This window comes from Pan troglodytes, chromosome 1, assembly GCF_028858775.2.
Source record: "Pan troglodytes isolate AG18354 chromosome 1, NHGRI_mPanTro3-v2.0_pri, whole genome shotgun sequence".
Classification (NCBI taxonomy): Eukaryota; Metazoa; Chordata; class Mammalia; order Primates; family Hominidae; genus Pan; species Pan troglodytes.
This window is the reverse complement of record NC_072398.2, coordinates 188,038,037-188,058,495: the sequence shown is the minus strand read 5'-3', so window position 1 is coordinate 188,058,495 and position 20,459 is coordinate 188,038,037. Positions and strand designations below refer to the sequence as shown.

At 48.0% G+C, this 20,459-nt stretch overlaps 1 protein-coding gene across 1 annotated transcript in view; it reads right to left on the bottom strand.

Annotated features, from left to right (window-relative positions):
- Positions 1 to 13,978: 13,978 nt before the first annotated feature.
- Positions 13,979 to 20,459, bottom strand: part of SLC2A1 (solute carrier family 2 member 1) — a 33,013-nt gene continuing 26,532 nt past the window's right edge. The window contains exons 3-10 of the mRNA XM_016960567.4: positions 18,879 to 19,039; positions 18,459 to 18,699; positions 17,706 to 17,868; positions 17,426 to 17,613; positions 17,043 to 17,147; positions 16,765 to 16,866; positions 15,438 to 15,641; positions 13,979 to 15,064 (exon numbers count right to left, since the gene is read on the bottom strand). Of these exons, the coding sequence (XP_016816056.2) occupies positions 14,864 to 15,064; positions 15,438 to 15,641; positions 16,765 to 16,866; positions 17,043 to 17,147; positions 17,426 to 17,613; positions 17,706 to 17,868; positions 18,459 to 18,699; positions 18,879 to 19,039 (1,365 nt within the window). The 3' untranslated portion in view covers positions 13,979 to 14,863. The remainder of the gene's footprint in view (positions 15,065 to 15,437; positions 15,642 to 16,764; positions 16,867 to 17,042; positions 17,148 to 17,425; positions 17,614 to 17,705; positions 17,869 to 18,458; positions 18,700 to 18,878; positions 19,040 to 20,459) is intronic.

Here is a 20,459-nt window from a genome sequence, read left to right as displayed (position 1 = left end):
TATAACTCCCAATCCAAGGCTGGGGGCCTGAGACCCAGGTGGCTGCTGCTCTGACTCCTGAAGTCTGAAGGCCTAAGAATCAGGAGCTCCAATGTCCAAAGGAAGGAAATGGATGTCCCAGCTCAAGAGAGAGAGAGAGAGAATTCTCCCTTCCTCTACCTTTTTATTCCATTCAGATGGGCCCTCCATGAGTTGGATAAGACCTGCTAACACTAGGGTGGGTGAATCATTTTTACTCAGTACACTGACCCAAACGCTAATCTCTGGGAATACTCTAAAAACATACCCAGAAATAATGTTTTACTAGCCATTTGGGTCTTCCTTAACCCAGTCAAGTTGACACATAAAATTAACCATTATACCATTCAAAGCCTGCCAGACACATCCTCTGACCCAGGTGCCCAGCTTGGGGGTGGAAGAGATCCAGTATAGGAAGTAGGTATTTCGAGAGCACATTCAAGGCAGACTTAGGAAACAAAATCCCAAAGGCAGCCAAAAGAATACTAATTTGAATCCTCCAAAAAGGTTATCTTCAAACTGGGTATTCATACCTGTGGATGTCCAAAAAAATTTCCAAGGAATATGTGAACATATTTAGCTTTAAGGGAATCGATGTCCAAATCCCGATCTTTACTTTCTGCATGTACTCTTTTCAAAAACTAATCTTCCTGAGAGGAGTAACATCAGTAATACAGCATAATAGGACATCTCAGACCTTGTTCCTCCATAGACACTGACTTAATATATGGTCCAAAAAGCTTTTATGAGAATTCTAGAAACTAGTGTCTGAGGCAAGTTCAAAGTCAAGAACAGCTATATTAAAATGGGTAAGAAGAACCATTTTCATTTAACCTACAATAGCCCTTTCCCAAAGCCAGTACAGCTTGGTGCTTTCAGGAGTAAATGCCCAACTTGAAGCTTCTACCTTGAGAGTGAAACAGAAGAGTAGAATGTGCGTCCAACATTCAGGCTTTTCAGGGGGCTCCCTGAGGGACCGGTTTCTGTCTTGCCTGACATTGAGTGCTGATAAAGTTAAAAAAAAATTATATACATATATACATATATATACGTATATATACGTATATACATATATATACGTATATACGTGTATATACACATATATACGTAACGTATATACGTATATATACATATATACATATATATGTGTATGTATATGTGTGTGTATATATATACACTATATATATATATATATATATATATATATATATATATATATATACTCTGAATCCCCCGGGGACTGCGGAGAACAAGAGACATCAACAGCTTGTTGTAGACCCTGAGAACTTGCAGTACTGTAGACAGACACCAGAGAGAGAGCAAGAGACTACAAGCTTCTGAAAAGACACCAGCAAACCTCTCGAACTGGGAAATCACAGGCACAAGCCCAAGAATACGTATCTCCAGAAAAGGTTTGAGAGACCACTCCCCCAAACTGTTAGTTGAGCTGAATGTTTAAGGTTTTCCCCTTTATGAAGCCAATCCATTAAAACTGGAAGACATGGTCATTTTTTCAAATCCACAAACTCTTGCAAAAAATAACAAGACATATGATGATAGTGGGAAACATGGTCCAAGGACCAACTATGTCTCAGAAATGGAACCCTAAAGAAACAGAGATCTGTGAATTACCTGACAACGAATTCAAAATAATCATCTTAAAGAGGCTCAGTAGGCTACAAGAGAATCAGATAGACAAATGAAACCAGGAAGTGACCCATAAAAACCAGAATACCAACAAAGACGCAGAGGCCGGGTGCAGTGGCTCAGGCCTGAAATTCCAGCACTCTGGGAGGCTGAGGCAGGAGGACTACATGAGCCCAGGTGTTTGAGACCAGCCTGGGCAATAGAGTGAGACCCTGTCTCTAAAAAGAAAAAAAAGAATCTGTTAAGAAAAAGACCAAATGGAAATTCTGGAGTTGAAAAAAACAATAACTGAATTGAACAATTCACTAGAAGGGATCATAACAGATTTAATTGAGCAGAAGAAACAATCAGGAAATTTGAGACAGATTATTTGAAATTACTGAGTCAGGGGAAACAAAAGAAAAGATGAAGAAAAGTTAAGAAAGCCTAAGGGACTTATGGGATACAATATATGATCCAAAGAAGCCATCCCTGAGACACATAATAAACTGTCAAAAGTCAAAGAGAGACTCTGAAGGCAGCAAGAGTAAAGTGACTCATCAAGCACAAGAGAGCTCTTATAAAATTATCAGCAGATTTCTCAGGAGAAACCTTACAGGACAAAAGGGAGTGGGATGATATATTCAGAGCACTGAAAGAAAACCTGCCAAGCAAGAATAGTATTCAGGAAAACTGTCCTTCAGAAACGAAGGACAGAAATTTGGTTTCCAGTCCAGCATGCAAGGAGCTTAGAAGGTAACACTCCATCTAAACAGGTTAAAAGGCTGAGCAACAATAACAAAACCAAACAAAAGCTAAACAACTCTTCTTAGATTTGTTAGAGGAATGAGACCACTAGGCAGATTGCTGCCGCCAAAATTGGAGAGACAGGAAATACAGGCAGTCACAAGTTACTGGAAATGCAACAGATGAGCAGAAGCCTCTACAGGAGGTTTGAAAACAGGAATAGGAAAACCTAAACTGTAACTGCCCCAATTTTTGGAGAAACAGTGTGGACAACTCAGAGAGTTAAAAATTCCACCAGGGGCCAGGCATGGTGGCTCACACCTGTAATCCCAACACTTTGGGAGGCTGAGGTGGGAGGATTGCTTGAGCTCAACAGTTTAAGACCAGGCTAGGCAACATGGCAAGACCCCATCTCTTTAAAAACTTTAAAAATTAGCTGGGTTTGGTAGTGCACTCCACTAGTCCCAGCTCCTCAGGAGGCTGAGGCAGGAGAATCGCTTGAGCCCAGAGGGGTTGAGGCTGCAGTGAGCCATGAGCATGTCACTGCACTCCAGTCTGGGTGACAGAGCAAGACCCTGTCTCAAAAGAAAAAAAACATTCCAGGGGTACTGAGTTATGGAGATGCCCCAACACTTTTGTGATTCTTACCTCTCAGAGCTCTACCAGATCCTCACAGTAAATCTCAGAGAAAAATCCCTTCATGCTTCTAGCAGAGGGAGGGGAAATAAACCATTTTGCAGTATGCCAGAGCATTCTGTTGTTTTTAAAAAGGTCTACCCTCAGGAGAAAGAATTTTGCCAGAGCCTAACCTACCCCAGGGAAGGGAAATACCCAACTCCAGCAGTCTGTAGCCTCCCACCTGGGGGAAAGGAAATACCAACTCCAGCTTCCTCTAAGCTTCCCTGTAGGAGAAGGGAGATACCCAACTTCAGTCTCCTCTAGTGGTTTTGCCCCCACCTAAGGGGAAAAAACAAAAGCTGAGAAGCACTGGTGAAGTTCACAGCCCAGACCCAAAGCCTCACCAAAAGACTGAGACCTAATAATAGAACTGTAGAACACTTCTCCCTCCTGCAACACCGCACTTCTACATTACTAAAGATCTATATCTTTTTTTTCCCCCAAGACGGAGTCTCACTCTGTCGCCCAAGCTGGTGTGCAGTGGCTCAATTATAGCTCACTGTAGCCTCAAACTCCTAGGCCCAAGTGCTCCTTCTGCCTGAGCCTCCCAAATAGCTGGGACTACAGGCATGCTTAGTTAAGGTTTTGTTTGTTTGTTTGTTTGTTTAGAGATAGGTCTCACTCTGTTCCCCAGGCTCTAAAGGCCTATTTACCACAGTTCCATTTACCCAGTACAAAACTGCTCATTTTTTTCCAACAAAAAAATTAGAAGGCACATTAAAAGAAAAAAAAACCACAGCTTGAACAAATAGTGCAACCATCAGAACCAGACACAGACATGGCAAGGATGTTGGAATTCCCCTAATCGGAATTTAAAACTACTATTGTGTCTGAAATTGGCGGGCTCTTGGTCTCACTGACTTCAAGAATGAAGCTGCGAACCCTCGCGGTGACTGTTAACAGTTCTCAAATGTTGTGTGTCCAGAGTTGATTTCTTCTGATGTTCACACGTGTTCAGAGTTTCTTCCTTCTGGTGGGTTTGTGGTCTTGCTGGCTTCAGAAGTGAAGCTGCAGACCTTCACGGTGCTACAGCTCATAAAGACAATGGGGACCAAACGAGTGGGCAGCAGCAAAATTTACTGCAAACAGCAAATGAACAAACCCTCCACAGAAAAGCAGCTGAGCACATTGCCACTGCTAGCTCAGGCAGCCTGCTTTTATTCCCTTATCTGACCCCACCCACATCCTGCTGATTGGCCCATTTTACAGAGAGCTGATTGGTCCATTTTACAGAGAGCTGATTGGTCTGTTTTACAGAGAGCTGATTGGTCCATTTTGACAGGGAGCTGATTGGTGCATTTACAATCCCTGAGCTAGACACAGAGTGCTGATTGGTGTATTTACAATCCTCTAGCTAGAGGTAAAAATTCTCCAAATCCCCACCAGATGAACTAGACACAGAGCACTGATTGGTGCATTTACAAACCTTGAGCTAGACACAGAGTGCTGATTGGTGTATTTACAATCCTTCAGCTAGACATACAGTTTCTCAAAGTCCCCACCAGATTAGCTAGATACAGAGTGCTGATTGGTGCATCCACGAGCCCTGAACTTGAGACGGAGTGCTGACTGGTGCATATACAGTCCTCTGGCTAGACATAAAAGTTCTCCAAGTCCCCATCCAACTCAGGAGCACAGCTGGCTTCGCGGAGTGGATCCCGCTCCAGGGCTGGGTGCGGAGATGCCTGCCAGTCCCGTGCCATGCACCTGCATGCCTCAGTCCTTGTGCAGTCGATGGGACTGGGCACTGCGGAGCAGGGGGCGGTGCCCGTCGGGGAGGCTGGGGCTGCGTGGGAGCCCACCGCCACAGGGCTTGGGCATGGTGGGCTGCAGGTCCTGAACCCTGCCCTGTGGAGAGGTGGCTGAGGCCTGGTGAGAATTCGAGTGTGGCCCAGGCCGGCAGTACTGGGGGACCCGGCGCCCCCTCCGCAGCTGCTGGCCCGGGTGCTAAGCCCCTCACTGCCCTAAGCCAGCGGTGCCAGCCGGCCACTCTGACTGCAGGGCTCAGAGCCCACACCCACCCGGAACTCGCGCTGGCCCACTAGTGCCGTGGGCAGCCCCAGTTCCCGCCCGCGACTCTCCATGCTCACCTCCCTGCAAGCAGAGGGAGCTGGCTCCAGCCTCGGCCAGCCCAGAGAGGGGCTCCCACGGTGCAGTGGCAGGCTGAAGAGCTCCTCAAGCATGGCCAGAGCGGATGCCAAGGCCGAGGAGGTGCTGAGAGCGAGCAAGGGCTGCTAGCACGTTGTCACCTCTCACTATGATTAATACGTTAAGAGCTCTAATGGAAAAAGTAGATAACATGCAAAAACAGATGGACAATTTAAACAGAAAGATAAAAATTATAAGAAAGAATAAAAAAGAAATGATAGAGATAAGAAAAAAACCACTAACAAATGAAGAAAGCTTTTGATGGACTCATTAGTACACTGCAAATGGCTGGAGAAAAAAGAACCTCTGAGCTTGAGGATATGTCAACAGAAACTTTGAAAACTGAAAGTCAAGAGAAAAAAGACGTGAAAAAAATGAGAAAGAATATCTAATTACAAAAAGTATAATATAGGCATAATGAGAATACCTGAAGAAGAAAGAGAGAAAGGAACAACAGAAACATTTGAAGCAATAATGCCTGAGCATTTCACCAAATTAGTGCCAGACACCAAACCACAGATCAGGAAGCTCAGAAATAACCAAGCAAAATAATGCCAAAAACAAACAAACAAATAAACTACACCTAGACATATAATATTCAAGCTGCAGAAAATTAAAGATGAAGAAAAAATTTTGAAAGAAGCCAGAGGAAAAAAGCCACTTACCTATAGGGGAGCAAAAATAAGAATTATATCCAACTTCTTCTCAGAAATCACGTAAGCAAGAAAATAATGGAGTGGAATACTTAGTGTTGAAAGAGAAAAAGCCAAAAACCTAGGATTCTATACACAGTTTCAAAGCAATCAGATTAAAATAAATAATAAAAATTATATCAGCAATCAATGAATTGAAAACAGGAAATCAATAGTGAAAATCAACATAACCAAAACCTGTTTCTTTGTAAAAATCAATAAAATCATAAGGTTCTAGCAAAGCTAACTAAGAAAAAAAGAGAAAAGACATGAATTACAAATACTGAAAATGAAAGAGAGGAGATCAATTCAAATCCCATGGATGTTAAAAGAATAATACATGAATATTATGAACAACTCTATGCCCACAGATTTGACAACCCAGATGAAATGGACCAATTCCTTGAAAGACACAATCTGTTAAAACTCACACAAGAAGTAGACAATCTGAAACAGGCTTGCATCTGTTAAAGAAACAGAATCACTAAATAATAAACTCCTCAAACAAAAAGTACTAGGCTCAGATGGATCCACTAGTGAATTCTACCAAACATTTAAGAAAAAAATTATACCAATTTTCTAAACATCTTCCAGAAGATAGAAACAGCTCATTCTATGAGGCCAGTATTACCCTAATATTAAAACCAGACAAATACATTACAAGAAAACTACAAATCGATTTGTCAATTTAAAATAAATAAATAAATTTAAAAGAAAACTACAGACAAGTATCTCTCATGAAAATAAATGCAAAAATCCTTAAAAATATATTAGCAAAGCACACCCAATGATGCATTAAAAAAATTATATACATGACCAAATGTGATTTATTCCAGGCATGCAAGCCTGGTTCAACATTAAAAACACAATTGGCTGGGCGTGGTGGCTCACGCCTGTAATCCCAGCACTTTGGGAGTCTGAGGCAGGCAGATCACCTGAGGTCAGGAGTTTGAGAACAGCCAGGCCAACATGGCCAAACCCTATCTCTACCAAAATACAAAAATTAGCTGGGTGTGGTGGTGGGCACCTGTAATCCCAGCTACTCCAGAGGCTGAGGCAGGAGAATTGCTTGAACACAGGAGGCAGAGGTTGCAGTGAGCTGAGATTGCCCCATTGCACTCCAGCCTGGGTGACAGAGAGAGAGTCTGTCTTAAAAACAAAACAAAAACAAAAACAAAACCTGAAAAAACAACCCTCAATTAATGTAATCTATATGTAATTACATCAACGGGCTAAAGAAGAAAAATCAAAGGCCAGGCGTGGTGGCTCACGCCTGTAATCCCAGCACTTCAGGAGGCCAAGGCGGGCAGATCACAAGGTCAGGAGATGGAGACCATCCTGGCTAACGCGTTGAAACCCCATCTCTACTAAAAATACAAAAAATTAGCCGGGCATGTTGGCATGTGCCTGTAGTCCCAGCTACTTGGGAGGCTGAGGCAGGAGAATTGCTTGAACCTGGGAGGCAGAGGCTACAGTGAGCCGAGATCACGCCACTGCACTCCAGCCTGGGTGACAGAGTGAGACTCTGTCTCAAAAAAAAAAAAAAAAAAAAAAAAAAAAAGAAGAAGAAGAAAACGAAGACAGAAAAGGAGAAGAAGAAGAAGAGGAGAAAGAAAAATCACATGGTCATATCAGTGCATACAGAAAAAGTATTTCACAGGACTGGGCGTGGTGGCTCTCACCTGCAATCTCAGCACTTTGGGAGGCCGAGGCGGACGAATCACTTGAGGTCAGGAGTTCGAGACTAGCCTGGCCAACATGGTGAAACCCCATCTCTACTAAAAAACAAAAATTAGCTGGGTGTGGTGGTGCACACCTGTAATCCCAGCTACTCAGGAGGCTGAGGCAGGAGAATCACTTGAACTGGGAGGCGGAGGTTGCAGTGAGCTGAGATTGCACCACTGCACTCCAGCCTGGGCAATAGAGTGAGAGTCTGTCTCAAAAAAAAAAAAAAAGAAAGAAAGAAAGAAAAAGTATTTCACAATATCCATCATTCATTCCTGATAAAAACTCTCAGGAAGCTAGAAATAGAGGGAAACTTCCTCAACTTGATTAAAGAATGTTTACAAAAAACCTACAGCTAAATATTATACTTAATGGTGAAAAATGTGAAGCATTATTGTTGCTAAGATCAGGAACAAGGCAAGGATGTCCTCTTCACTATTCCTTTCCAACACTGTATTGGAAGTCCTAGCTTATGCAACAAGACAACAAAATGAAATAAAAGGTATACTGATTGGTAATGATGAAATTAAACTGTTGTTGTTGGCTGATGACATGATCGTCTATATAGAAAATCCAAAAGTATCTACAAAATAACCACTGGAACTAATAAGCAATTAATTATAGCAACATTGCAGGATACAAGGTTAATATACAAAAGTCATTTGCTTTCTATACGCCAGCAATGAACAAGTGGAAATTAAAACATACTACCATTATATTAGCACCCCCCATATTGAAATACTTATGTATAAATCTAATAATATATATACAAAATCTCCTATTTTGTGGATATGGATATAGTAACACTGTGGTATATTGTTTGAATATATAAAGAAGAGTAATGTAAGAGTTTTATTGTAAAATGACAATATCAGCCTGACGCGGTGGCTCATGCCAGTAATCCCAGCACCTTGGGAGGCCGAGGCAGGTGGATCATTTGAGGTCAGGAGTTCGAGACCAGCCGGGACAGTATGATTAAACCCCGTCTCTAGTAAAAGAAATTACAAAAATTAGCCTGGCATGGTGGCAGGCACCTATAATCCCAGTTACTCAGGATGCTGAGGCAGGAGAACTGCTTGAACCCAGGAGGTGGAGGTTGCAGTGAGTCGAGATCATGCCACTGCACTCCAGCCTGGGGACACAGAGAGACAGCATCTCAAAAAATAATAAAATAAAATAAAATGACAATATCACATATCAGAAATTAAATCTCCTGCAAATATTTGAATTTAAGAAGACAAATTTGTAACTTCAATCTAAAAATAAGCAAAGAGATAGTTTTTCAAACTTTTTTTTTTTTTTTTTTTTTTTGAGACAGGTTCTTGCTTTGTCTCCCAGGCTGGAGTACAGTGGTGTGATCATAGCTCACACATTGCAACCTTGACCTCCTGGCCTCAAGCAATCCTCCCACCTCAGCCTCCTGAGTAGCTGGGACTATGGGCATGCACCACCACACTCAACTAACTCTTGTATTTTTTGTAGAGACAGGGTTTCGCCATGTTGTCCAGGCTGGTCTCAAACTCCTGAGCCCAAGTGATCCACCCTCCTTGGTCTCCCAAAGTGCTGAGATTACAGATGTGAACCACCAGGCCTGGCCTCAAAATTCTTTTAGGACGTATGTGAGCAAAAAAATTTGAAGATAACTACTCTAGAAGAAAGACAGAGATGTGGAATTCGTTTTGAGACAGTGGCAGAAGATGGAAAAACTGATATCCTAGGTTGGGGTCAAAACCACCCTCCTCTTGAACCATAATTCAAAATCAAGCTCTTTCTCCATGACAATTGTGAGGCACTGGGATCCTGTCCTTTATGAGGAGACTAGGACAAAAACAGTGAGTCCGAGAACAAAGGAAATCCATTACCACTTAATAAACACGCTTAAGTCTTCTCATCCATTGCTTCATGCAAACGTGTATGGAATAACTTTTGTAAAAGATTGCACATTTTAAGGGGAAATTTGTGATTCCCCTGCTCCCTGATAAAAACTGGGTAAAGGAAAGCCCAAGTAAATTGACAGGTCCTTACCAGCTGTCATTTCAAAGCATTAGTCAAGGCCTTTGATAAGCAAAGTGGGGACTGGGCAAGCTGGTTGGAGTTTGGGCCCAAAGCCTGAGCTGGGAAAGAGGCCAAGGGATGACGGGATGACAGGAGTAAAACTTCGTCTCAAAAAAAAAAAAAAAAAAAAGAATATAAAAGATCTCTGGGGGCCAGGCGTGGTGGCTCATGCCCGTAATCCCAACACTTTGGGAGGCCGAGGCAGGTGGATCATGAGGTCACGAGGTCAGGAGTTCAAGACCAGCCTGGCCAACATGGTGAAACCCTGTCTCTACTAAAAATACAAAAATTAGCGGGGTGTGGTGGTGGGGGCCTGTAATCCCAGCTACTTGGGAGGCTCAGGCAGAGAACTGCTTGAACCCGGGAGGTGGAGGTTGCAGTGAGCCGAGATGGTACCACTGCACTCCAGCCTGGGTGTCAGAGGGAGACTCTGTGTCAAAAAAAAAAAAAAAAGAAAGAAAGAAAACAAAAGATCCCTGGGAATTCACAGAAACCTTGGGGGTGATTACCAGACTTTCTGAAACATTTGGAAGGGGGAAGATGATGTAACTCCAGCTGACATCTGCATTACAATATATATTATCTTATTTCATTTTAATATTACAACAGAAAAGAAACAGAAGATCAGAAAGGTGAAGTGACTTGCCCAAGATTATTCAGCTAAATAGCAGTGCAGGAATCTTAAATCAGCTATTTCTGACTCCAGAAACCATATTTTTTCCAAGACCCAGCATAACTGAGGAGAAAACGTGGCAACAAGTGTGTACTCAGTTAGGTAATGGTTCAAAGAATTGAGCAAATGCTTCATAGAGAAAGTGACAGCTAATTTGGTATTTTGATATCAGATAATCTTATGGAGAGACCAAAGGCAGACCAGGAGAAAGGGGATTGAACAAAAAGTTTTAGGGTGAGGAGCTGTCCTGGGAACATAGAGTACATCAAGCTTCACTGGAGATTAGGGTGTGGAAGGAGTGTATGGGAAGATAAGGTCTGCAAAGGCCAGAATGTGGTTAAGGAATTTGGGCTTTATCATGAGAAAGTGGGGAGTATTAACCCATAGAATAATGTGGTCAGAACACATTTTTAGGAAGATCATTTGGGAAGCCAGGGTCAGGGTTACCAGATGGATTTGTTGTAGTAGGACCAGTCAAGGGTTCCCTCCAAAGCAACGTAGTATCTCTGAAACCCTGAAAGTGTGAGGTTAAACCCTGCCCTGATCAAAATGTTCACAAAACAGCCACTAGTTGGCAGGAATGTGCCAATGAATGGATGAGCCAGACTCCCAACTAGCAGCTTCTGTTCTCTCATTCCTTGAGCTGTGGTGGGGTGTGATCACCTAGTGGATAACAGGAGTAGGTGGGAGGGCAGTCTCTTCGGAGGAAACTTCAGAGGCCCAGAGGAGAAGGAGAACGTGATCAGAGAACAGAGTGGATGGATGGATGGAGGATAGGGTTGGGGTTGAGTGGGGGCAGTGGTGAGGGAGAGAGCTTGATCATGAATGACTTGAATTTTCAGGTTAAGAAACACAGACATTATCCTGAGAGAAATGAGGAACCCAGGAAGGTTTTTAAGTAGGAGAGAGACATAACTAGATTTGAATTTTAGGAAGATCATCGATTGCAGTGTGGAGAATGAGGAGGAAGCAGGAAGCACAGAGATCAGTGAGAAGGCAGTTGCAGTGATCCTGGGAGAGGTGATGAGTGGCCAGCAGTAGGCCCAGCAATTGCAATGGACAGACGGACCAGAATTGTAGGAGACTTATGAAATAAAAATCACAGAATGAAAAAGGGGTCATTAAAAATGTAGTTGACAGAAGAGAATATCCTTTCCCTATTATTAAATACAGCCTGAATTGTCAGATCGTCTACCTAAAATTGCACTGTAAGAACTCAGATTTCAGAACTTCTTGGCTTCTAAATTCTACTTCATTCATTCAATAATCCTGACCAGAGTCTGTGGTGGGAAGGGGGGACCAAGGAATGGCTCAGTCCTGTTCCTGCGGCAGCTGCCCTCCCCCACACCCCCGCCCTCGTCCCCGCCCCCGCCCCCAATGGGGTGGAAAGACACTCAATTCCGGTACAGAGTGGAGAGCGCTTTGATGGAGGAAATACAAGCCGATGTAGTGTTCCCGGGAAAACCTGATCCAGAAGGCTTCCAGGGAGAGGAGATTTTGCGCCTAAGATTTCAAATGAAAGATCTCGTAACACCGTCAGTGAAACAACTAAGCACTGCTGGGAAAAGATGGTGGCCTGCAGAACAGTCCCGTTATCTATCTACCCCTTTTCGTCAGAAACCGTAGACGTCACCTTACGCGGGATAGGAACCTGGGTGAGCTACGTCCCCAGGGATGCCCAGCGATACACAAATCACCGTCACCCCCTCCAGTGTAAACCGCATCGCCTGGCAAGCAGGCGCCCAGGTCGTCCCCAAGGGCCAGCGCCTGGAACCGCCAGGGTGTGATTGGTGGAGTCTTGGAGCCCGCCCCTCGTCGGGCCCAACAATGCGCCTCTGATTGGTGGAGACGCCACCTGGCCCCGCCCATCCCCAATCGTGTCAGTGCGCCGCCGGTGGCCGGGCTTAGGGGACCGCTGTGAGGTCTGGAGAGGATGCGCCATCGACCCTGGCAGTAGGCGGCTGAACCTTGGCCCCAAATCTTCTACCCGGGGTGGATTGCGGCCCCTAGAGGAAGGGCGTCAGGGGACCGACCGGCAGCTGTGCCGTAGCGGCACTCTGGTCCACGCTGAGGGCGGGCCCGGTTCCCTGCGCCTGCGCTGACATATTGCAGTTTGGGAAATGGCGGTGCTCGGGGACGTCGATACTGACCCAGGGCGGGAGGCAGCTGCGAGTGGATTGTCGGGCCTTTTCAGACCGGGGTCTGAACCTCTGGGCCGGGGCGGGGCTGGGGTGCTGCCTGGCTCTGCCAACGTTCTGGGCCCTCGAGTGTGAATGAGCTCCGCCCGCCATCCGCCTTGTAGTCCTCGCGTCCGGCCACCGGCGCGGGGCTCCCACCCATCCCCACCCCAACCACCCCACCCACCCCACCCCACCCCACCCCGTCTGTTTCCTTTCTGGTCCAGTGGGGACAGCCCTGAGTGAGCAGCGTCGTAGGAGTAAGATACCTGGGCCCCCGGCCTCTCCTTCTTGCCCTGCCCCCGCACCCCCTCCCGCACGGGGACCCGGATAACTCCTTTCAACAGAAGTCTTTTGGGAGCACACGATAAGGCTTCCTTTCATCTGGCCTCAGCCCTTCACCAGTTAACCGCCCTGTCCCCAGGCTCAGGCAGGGCATATTCTTCGCAACCTGCTCTTCTTTGCTGAGATGCAGATGGATGTCCTCATAGATTCTTTATACCTAATGGTAATACATATAGGTATTTCCATTTGCTAAGTACCAGTTTTCCTTTCTCACACCCTTCTTACAACCCCTCTTCATGTCAGGGAGAAAAAAGCCTGCCTGTAGTTACAAAAACAAACTTCTCCCAGATTTTGTCAGCTGAGCCTCTAGAGACAAATGTCTTTGGTGTTTTATTTCCTCCAGTATTTTCTGAGTGCCTGCTGTGCATCAAGCACTGTACTGAATAGTGCTGAGGACCCACAGGAACCAAATCGGCATCTTCTCATGAAATTCAGACTAGTGGCAGAAAACTGGACTTGTGATGAAGGAGCAGATGAAGTGCTCTGGAAATTCAGGGGTGAAGGAGGAGGATGAGCTGTCTTTAGAGATGAAGCAGTAGTATACAGAGGAACCAGAGGGGGCAATTCCAAATGAAATGAACACAGGGCAGCTTGACAGCTCATTGGGCCCATACAAAGAACGTGGTTCATTTTGTGTGTGGGGGGAGGGGTGCAGGAGGTGGGTGGAGTTAATGGAGTAGGGGTTGTATAGTACCATTGTTAAAAGCAGGGGTTTTAGCTTATTCACTGTGCGACTTCAGGCACATAACCTCTTTGAGCCTGTCAAATAAAGGTACAGTATTTACTTCACATTCAAAATAATGCATTTCAAGCCTGAGCATCACGGCTGGCACAAAACTAGTGTTTTTTTGAACACCAACTATCAAATATGTGATAGAAATGCCTTGAATGTCAAGATAAAGAATGTATATATTCTCTGGGTAACAGGGATCAAACAGATTTTTGAGCAATAGAGGACACTGATGAGAGGTACGTGTAAGGGACTGGATCCTGAGTCAAAGTCTAAGCCGTTGCAGTGGTTGCAACCCCACTTACTTCTGTCTCACTCCCATCCAAACCTCCTACCCTCAATCCACAAGCATTTCAAAACCATGTTTCTAAAAACCAGCCATTTATATCTGTTTAGGTAAGTAACAGGAGTGAGGTGGTGTATTTACAAGTTGGCTTGTCCAGATATACTATAACTTAGTGTCTGTATTTAATATTGACAACCAAAAATATATATAAATATCTTGCATCTATACACAACAGGGCAGGAGTCTCCATGTCTTCTTGAGCAGTGAGTTTGCAGGCTCCCACAGGCCCTCTTCTCATGGTGATAGTGTGGCCCTCAGTGCAAAGGAGACTAGAACCCGGCAGCCCAGACTGGCCCCTCCCCTCTCCTCCCTGCACTCCAGTGCTCCCAACTGGTCTCAGGTAAGGAAAGATTAATTTGAGTGGTTGGGTAGGAAGAGATGGGAAGGGGCAAATCCTAATGGAGCCTGACCCCTAGAGTGGGGAGATCCAGGCCAGCAGAAGGGGTGGCCATAGCCACCTCCTGGGATAGAAGCTTTGTAGTTCATAGTTCGATTAGTGTGTCCTTAGGACATAGGTCCAGCCCTACAGATTAGCTGGGTGAAGAAGGCAAGTGTCTGGACAGGGCTTAGTCTCCACCCTCAGGCATGGAGCCATTCAGGGTGAAGCCTGGGATGTGGGTACAGGAGACTCAGGCTGATATAAAAATAACAAAATCAGTAATAAAAAAATTATAAAACCTGTTGCTTGTCTGAATAGATTTGAGCAACAGTCTTGCTTTTGTTAAAATCCTGGAGCCGTTAAGTCCTGAATATTCTTCTGGACATCAATGCTGGCTGGAGAAAGGAGCCCCAGGCCCGGCTCGGCTGACATCTGTCAAGTCTGGAAGTCTCATCCAGCTGCCTGTGCTCCTGAGAGATCCTTAGGGCTGCTGGGAGCAGGCCGGGCTGGTGATCTGGGGCGACTCACACTTGGGAATCAGCCCCCAGGGGATGGAACAGCTCCTCGGGTGTCTTGTCACTTTGGCTGGCTCCCCCCTGCCGGAAGCCGGAAGCGATCTCATCGAAGGTCCGGCCTTTAGTCTCAGGAACTTTGAAGTAGGTGAAGATGAAGAACAGAACCAGGAGCACAGTGAAGATGATGAAGACGTAGGGACCACACAGTTGCTGAAAGACACACAGACACACTTGGTTGGAGTCATGACCCTACATCCTGGCTGTAGGACTTTGGATAAGTCACTTTACCTTTGGGCCTTTGAGCTGAAAAGGGAACATCCACCTACCCAGGGATGCTATCATAATTAACTGAGACCACGCTTGTACCTAGAATGTAACAGGCTCCAGGAGCACCATTCAAGGCTAAGGGGAGAACCCTGGAGTTGAGGTCAGCATTCTTGGTCATGTGACCTGGGCTTCCTACCCTCAGTTTCCTCCTCAGCATGATTCCTAATGAGAATGCTGGGCCAGCACTTTGCACAGCACTGTGGGGTCATGCGTGCGGGTGAGAAATGGTGAGTATAGAGACAGTGGGGGTTCTCACCTCCACATACTGGAAGCACATGCCCACAATGAAATTTGAGGTCCAGTTGGAGAAGCCTGCAACGGCAATGGCAGCTGGACGTGGACCCTGGCTGAAGAGTTCAGCCACGATGAACCATGGGATGGGGCCAGGACCCACTTCAAAGAAGGCCACAAAGCCGAAGATGGCCACGATGCTCAGATAGGACATCCAGGGTAGCTGCTCCTGTTGAGGATGACGGAGAGGGGGCAAAGTTAGACTGGGTTGTGATGGATCCTCAGGGGAAACAGAAGCTACAGAGGCCGGAGCAGAGCTATGCGAGAAGGCAGGAAGCCTGGGGATGGTCCTGGATTTGTTGTGTATCCAGCATTGGGCCTAAGTTTCCTCATCCGAACAAAATGATTTAAGTCCTGCAGGGTGGCTGCAAGTGTTGAGTCCACCCCCTGGGAGTGGTAATGTGGTGTGCCTGTGGACGGTGCTAAGAGGCCCTATGGTCCCCTGTCTGTGCCTGCAGCACAGTCCGCCTGTGGCAGGATGCAGAACATTCCTGGGGGTGGGGTGGATTCAGGTTCTAAGGCGTGTGAGGTGCCCAGCTCAGGCTGGCACAGAGTAAGCGCTAAGCATACGGTTCTGCATATAACCATTCTTGAGGAGGCCAGGGTAGAAAATTTATGGGCTTTCCACTTGCTGCCTGTCTGGCCTTTCGGCAACCACCAAACTTTCCAAGCCCAGGTTGAGCTGTAAAATGACGGTCATGGTGCTTTCCTTGCCCAGAGGCTAAATAAACGAGTGCCTGTGTGTGAGTGCCAGGCACAGGGTTGGCACAGCGGTCACAGTCACAGGCCTGGGACTGAGGTTGATTCCTGGCTTCATCCTTTATCTGACAAGTTACTAACCTCACTGGGACTTAAGCTTCCTCCCCCATAAAATGGGAAGAACTGAACTACACCTCCAGTCGTGTGAACTGAATGAGGCAACGCATGTTTCTGCGCCTCTATGGGGAGGATAGCACTACTTCCCGGGGTTGCTGTGAAGATGAATTGAGGCTACAGATGAAGATTGGAAAGGGTTAATATTAGGCAAAGCAATTCCTTAAGGAGGTGAGAGTTTGGGGTCTGGGACCAGAGGTGCTGCGCTGAGAATCCATCAAGCAGGGAGGAGCAAGTTCAAGAGAGGATGTGTGTGGTTTGGAAGGAGACAACTTCAGGAGCCAGAAGGTCAGACCCACAGCCAGGGAGAATGCAGCCACCAACAGGCCTGCCAGCCTGGGGCTGAAACAGGCATTTTGGGATATGAAGCCCAGGCAAACTCTCCCGCATCCCTCACTCTCCAGAACCTAGCAACTCACCAGCAGTGCCAGCGCGATGGTCATGAGTATGGCACAACCCGCCATGCCAGCGAGGCCTATGAGGTGCAGGGTCCGCCGGCCTGCTCGCTCCACCACAAACAGCTGTGGGCAGAGACAGTGTCAGTGCCACCCCTGCCTAGTGCCCTTCTGAACCCACCCACCCAGAGGCCTTGCCTCAAGAGCTGAGAAAGTCACAGGGCACTGCAAAGACCAGTGGGGAAGATGGCACTGCCTCCTCCCTGGGGTTTGGCTGGGGGGGCCAGTAAGCAAAGACTCACCGACACGACAGTGAAGGCCGTGTTGACGATACCAGAGCCAATGGTGGCATACACAGGCTGCTGCACCCCCGCCTTCTCGAAGATGCTCGTGGAGTAATAGAAGACCTGCCAGACAAGAGAAACTGTTGGGGCCTACCTGGACATTGTGGCCCTTCCCTGCCTCTGTAGCAGTGGATGTGGGACCCAGGATGAGTAAAGAATGAAGGGGAGAAATACTCAGGCAGAAGGGACACTGCACTGCAGTGACCTTACGGGCTTGGGGTCTAAAGGGAAACTTCTTCGGCAGAGGCGTATCTGTTGTTTCAAGTTTGGGACTTGTTCACCATGCACACTTGACCAGAGGGCTTGGCTGGGGCACAGGAAGGGTGGGTGGGGGCACTCACAGCGTTGATGCCAGACAGCTGCTGGGACAGCTGCAGCACCACAGCGATGAGGATGGGCTGGCGGTAGGCGGGGGAGCGGAACAGCTCCAGGATGGTGACCTTCTTCTCCCGCATCATCTGCCGACTCTCTTCCTTCATCTCCTGCAGGTCATGGGTCACGTCAGCTGTCCCGCGCAGCTTCTTTAGCACTGGGGGGACCGGAGGGAAGGTGAGGGTGGCTCAGAGTGGGAAGAAGGCCAGGGCTCAGGGAGTGGGGAGCAGGGCAGGGCCATGCCCGTACCACTCTTGGCCCGGTTCTCCTCGTTGCGGTTGATGAGCAGGAAGCGGGGACTCTCGGGGCAGAAGGGCAGCACGATGCACTGCAGCAGGGCCGGGATGAAGATGATGCTCAGCAGCAGGGGCCACAGGTCCTTGTTGCCCATGATGGAGTCCAGGCCGAACACCTGGGGGAAGCAGGGGCCGTGAGCGCCTCTGCCCTGACCCCCTTTCCCACCCCGTCCTGCCAGAGTGGCCTTCCCTACTTTGTGTCAGCTGCTGCTTCAGGGAAGGGCCCCAGTTCTAGAGGCTCTGCCACTAGCATGAGCCCTGTTTCTCAGTTTCCTCATCGGTCACATGGGAAAAGTAGGACCTACCCCACAGTGTTGCTGGGAGGACAAATGACAAGGCCACAGATGTGTCCAGCACAGAGAATGGGGGCTGCTACTCTGCCACAAGAGGGTTTTGGGGACAGGGAAGGGGAAGCCTCCTGGAGAGAGGGTACTGTGCATAACAGCCTGCGGCATGTTGGGGGAAGGCGGGCCCTGTGGTTGGAGGCCTAGAGTGAGAAGAAAGGGACTGAGAAGAGTCAAGTCATCTTGCTGTCAACTGGGAGGCCATGGTGCTGTGTTCTCTGGACCTGTGTACCATAGTTGTCCTCTGCAAGGCTGTGGGGGCTGGGTGGAAGAGAAACTCTGCCCTGCTGGGCACAGATCCGAGAGCCACTGAAGCTGTGGGCAGGGGCCGTGCCAGGCAGGTAGATCCTGCCCCAGCTTACCTGGGCGATGAGGATGCCGACGACGATGCCCAGCTGGTGCAGGGTGCCCAGGGCCCCACGAAGGGCTGTGGGTGACACTTCACCCACATACATGGGCACGAAGCCTGTGGTCAGGCCGCAGTACACACCGATGATGAAGCGGCCCAGGATCAGCATCTCAAAGGACTTGCCCAGTTTCGAGAAGCCCATGAGCACGGCGGACACGAAGGCCAGCAGGTTCATCATCAGCATTGAATTCCGCCTGGGGACGGGGTCACAGGTCAGGCCAGTGCCCACATTCCTTGGGCTCCCAGGGGCTGGGTCAGAGGTAATACCCTGGAACAGGCAGATAAGTCTCCCCTACCTCCCACCCCATCTGGGACTCCCTGGGCAGGAGGGCATGGGCCCTCCAAGGGCAGTGCCAGGACCTCTCCTACTTACCGGCCAAAGCGGTTAACGAAAAGGCCCACAGAGAAGGAGCCAATCATGCCCCCAACAGAAAAGATGGCCACTGAGAGGGACCAGAGCGTGGTGAGCGTGGTGGGCAGGATGCTCTCCCCATAGCGGTGGACCCATGTCTGGTTGTAGAACTCCTCGATCACCTGCAGGGGGAGATGCAGCCTGGGTGAGCAAGCCAGGGGCCAGGACCCCCAGTCTTCCTTTTCCTTTCCCCTTGCACCCCTCCCTAAGAGAGGGCCAGGGCCTGGCTCTGCCACAGATTCACTGCATGTTCTTGAGCCAAGTCCCTCTATTTTTGTGGGCCTCACTTTCCCCAGGCGAGAAACAAGGGGTTGGAGTTCATCTGAGAGCCCCGCCAACTCTCCCACTTCCCCTAACGTGTGGTTTCCAGTGCCCTGTGGCTTCACAGGCTCAGTGTGACTTGCTGGGATGATGGCAAGTGATCAGTGGTGGAAGTTCAGGCATAGAACAGAGAGGTACAAGACCAGGTGTGGTGGCTCACGCCTGTAATCCCAGCACTTTGGGAGATCAAGGCAAGCAGATCACTGGAGATCAGGAGTTCGAGACCAGCCAGACCAACATGGTGAAACCCTATCTCTACTAAAAATAAAAAAAAAATTAGCTGGACGTGGTGGCGCAAGCATGTAATCCCAGCTACACGGGAGGCTAAGGCAGAATTGCTTAAACCCAGGACACGGAGTTTGCAGTGAGCCAAGACTGCACCACTGCACTTCAGCCTGAGTGACAGAGTGAGACTCTATGTCTCAAAAAAAAAAAAAAAAAAAGAGAAATACAGAAGGAAAAGGGTCTTCCCACTTGCCCCTTTTCTCCTCACCATGTCTCAAAGCCCCAAGGGCCCATCTCCTGCCATCAGGCCCTCTCCCCAACCCCTTGCTGGGGAGGAAGCAGGGCTTGACAGACAGGTTCCGCCATCCAGGAAGTACAGACTCCCTGACCGCACTGAGGGCCTGGTGTGACAAACTCACACATGTCACCCTTCAGAAGTGCTTGAAAGACTCACACTGTGGCTTTCTGTTCCCCAGGCCTAGCTCCCTTGTGTCTGGCCTGCGAGCACCCCCTTGAAGGACCCACGGCCTCCTCCCCTCTCCCAAGGGCCCAGCTAGGAGGTATGGGGAAAGGTTCCACACAAGGAAGCAGTTCCAGGAACTGGAAACGCCCGTCCTAGGGCAGCCCTGCCCACCAGCCCTGCCCCCACCCTGGCCAGCTCCCACGGATGTGGTAGGCAGGCAGCACCCGTTCTGCCTGAGCACACTCACCACACTCTCAGTGCCATGAGACTGGCCAGACCCACCCAGCCACACGTATAGCAGAGTGCAGGCCCTAGTTACCCAGAAACGGCTTCTTATGCACGTATACCATCACACACACATACCCGTGCTCATAGAATCTAAATATTCCTGCTTTAGCCAGTCACAAACTCACATGCCCCTCATCCCCTACCACTTACAGCTCAAACTCAATTCCATGTGAACCCAACCCATCCCAACACCCCTCCGTGTGTGTGCATGCCACAAGTTCATGCACACACAGCGGTATGCAGCC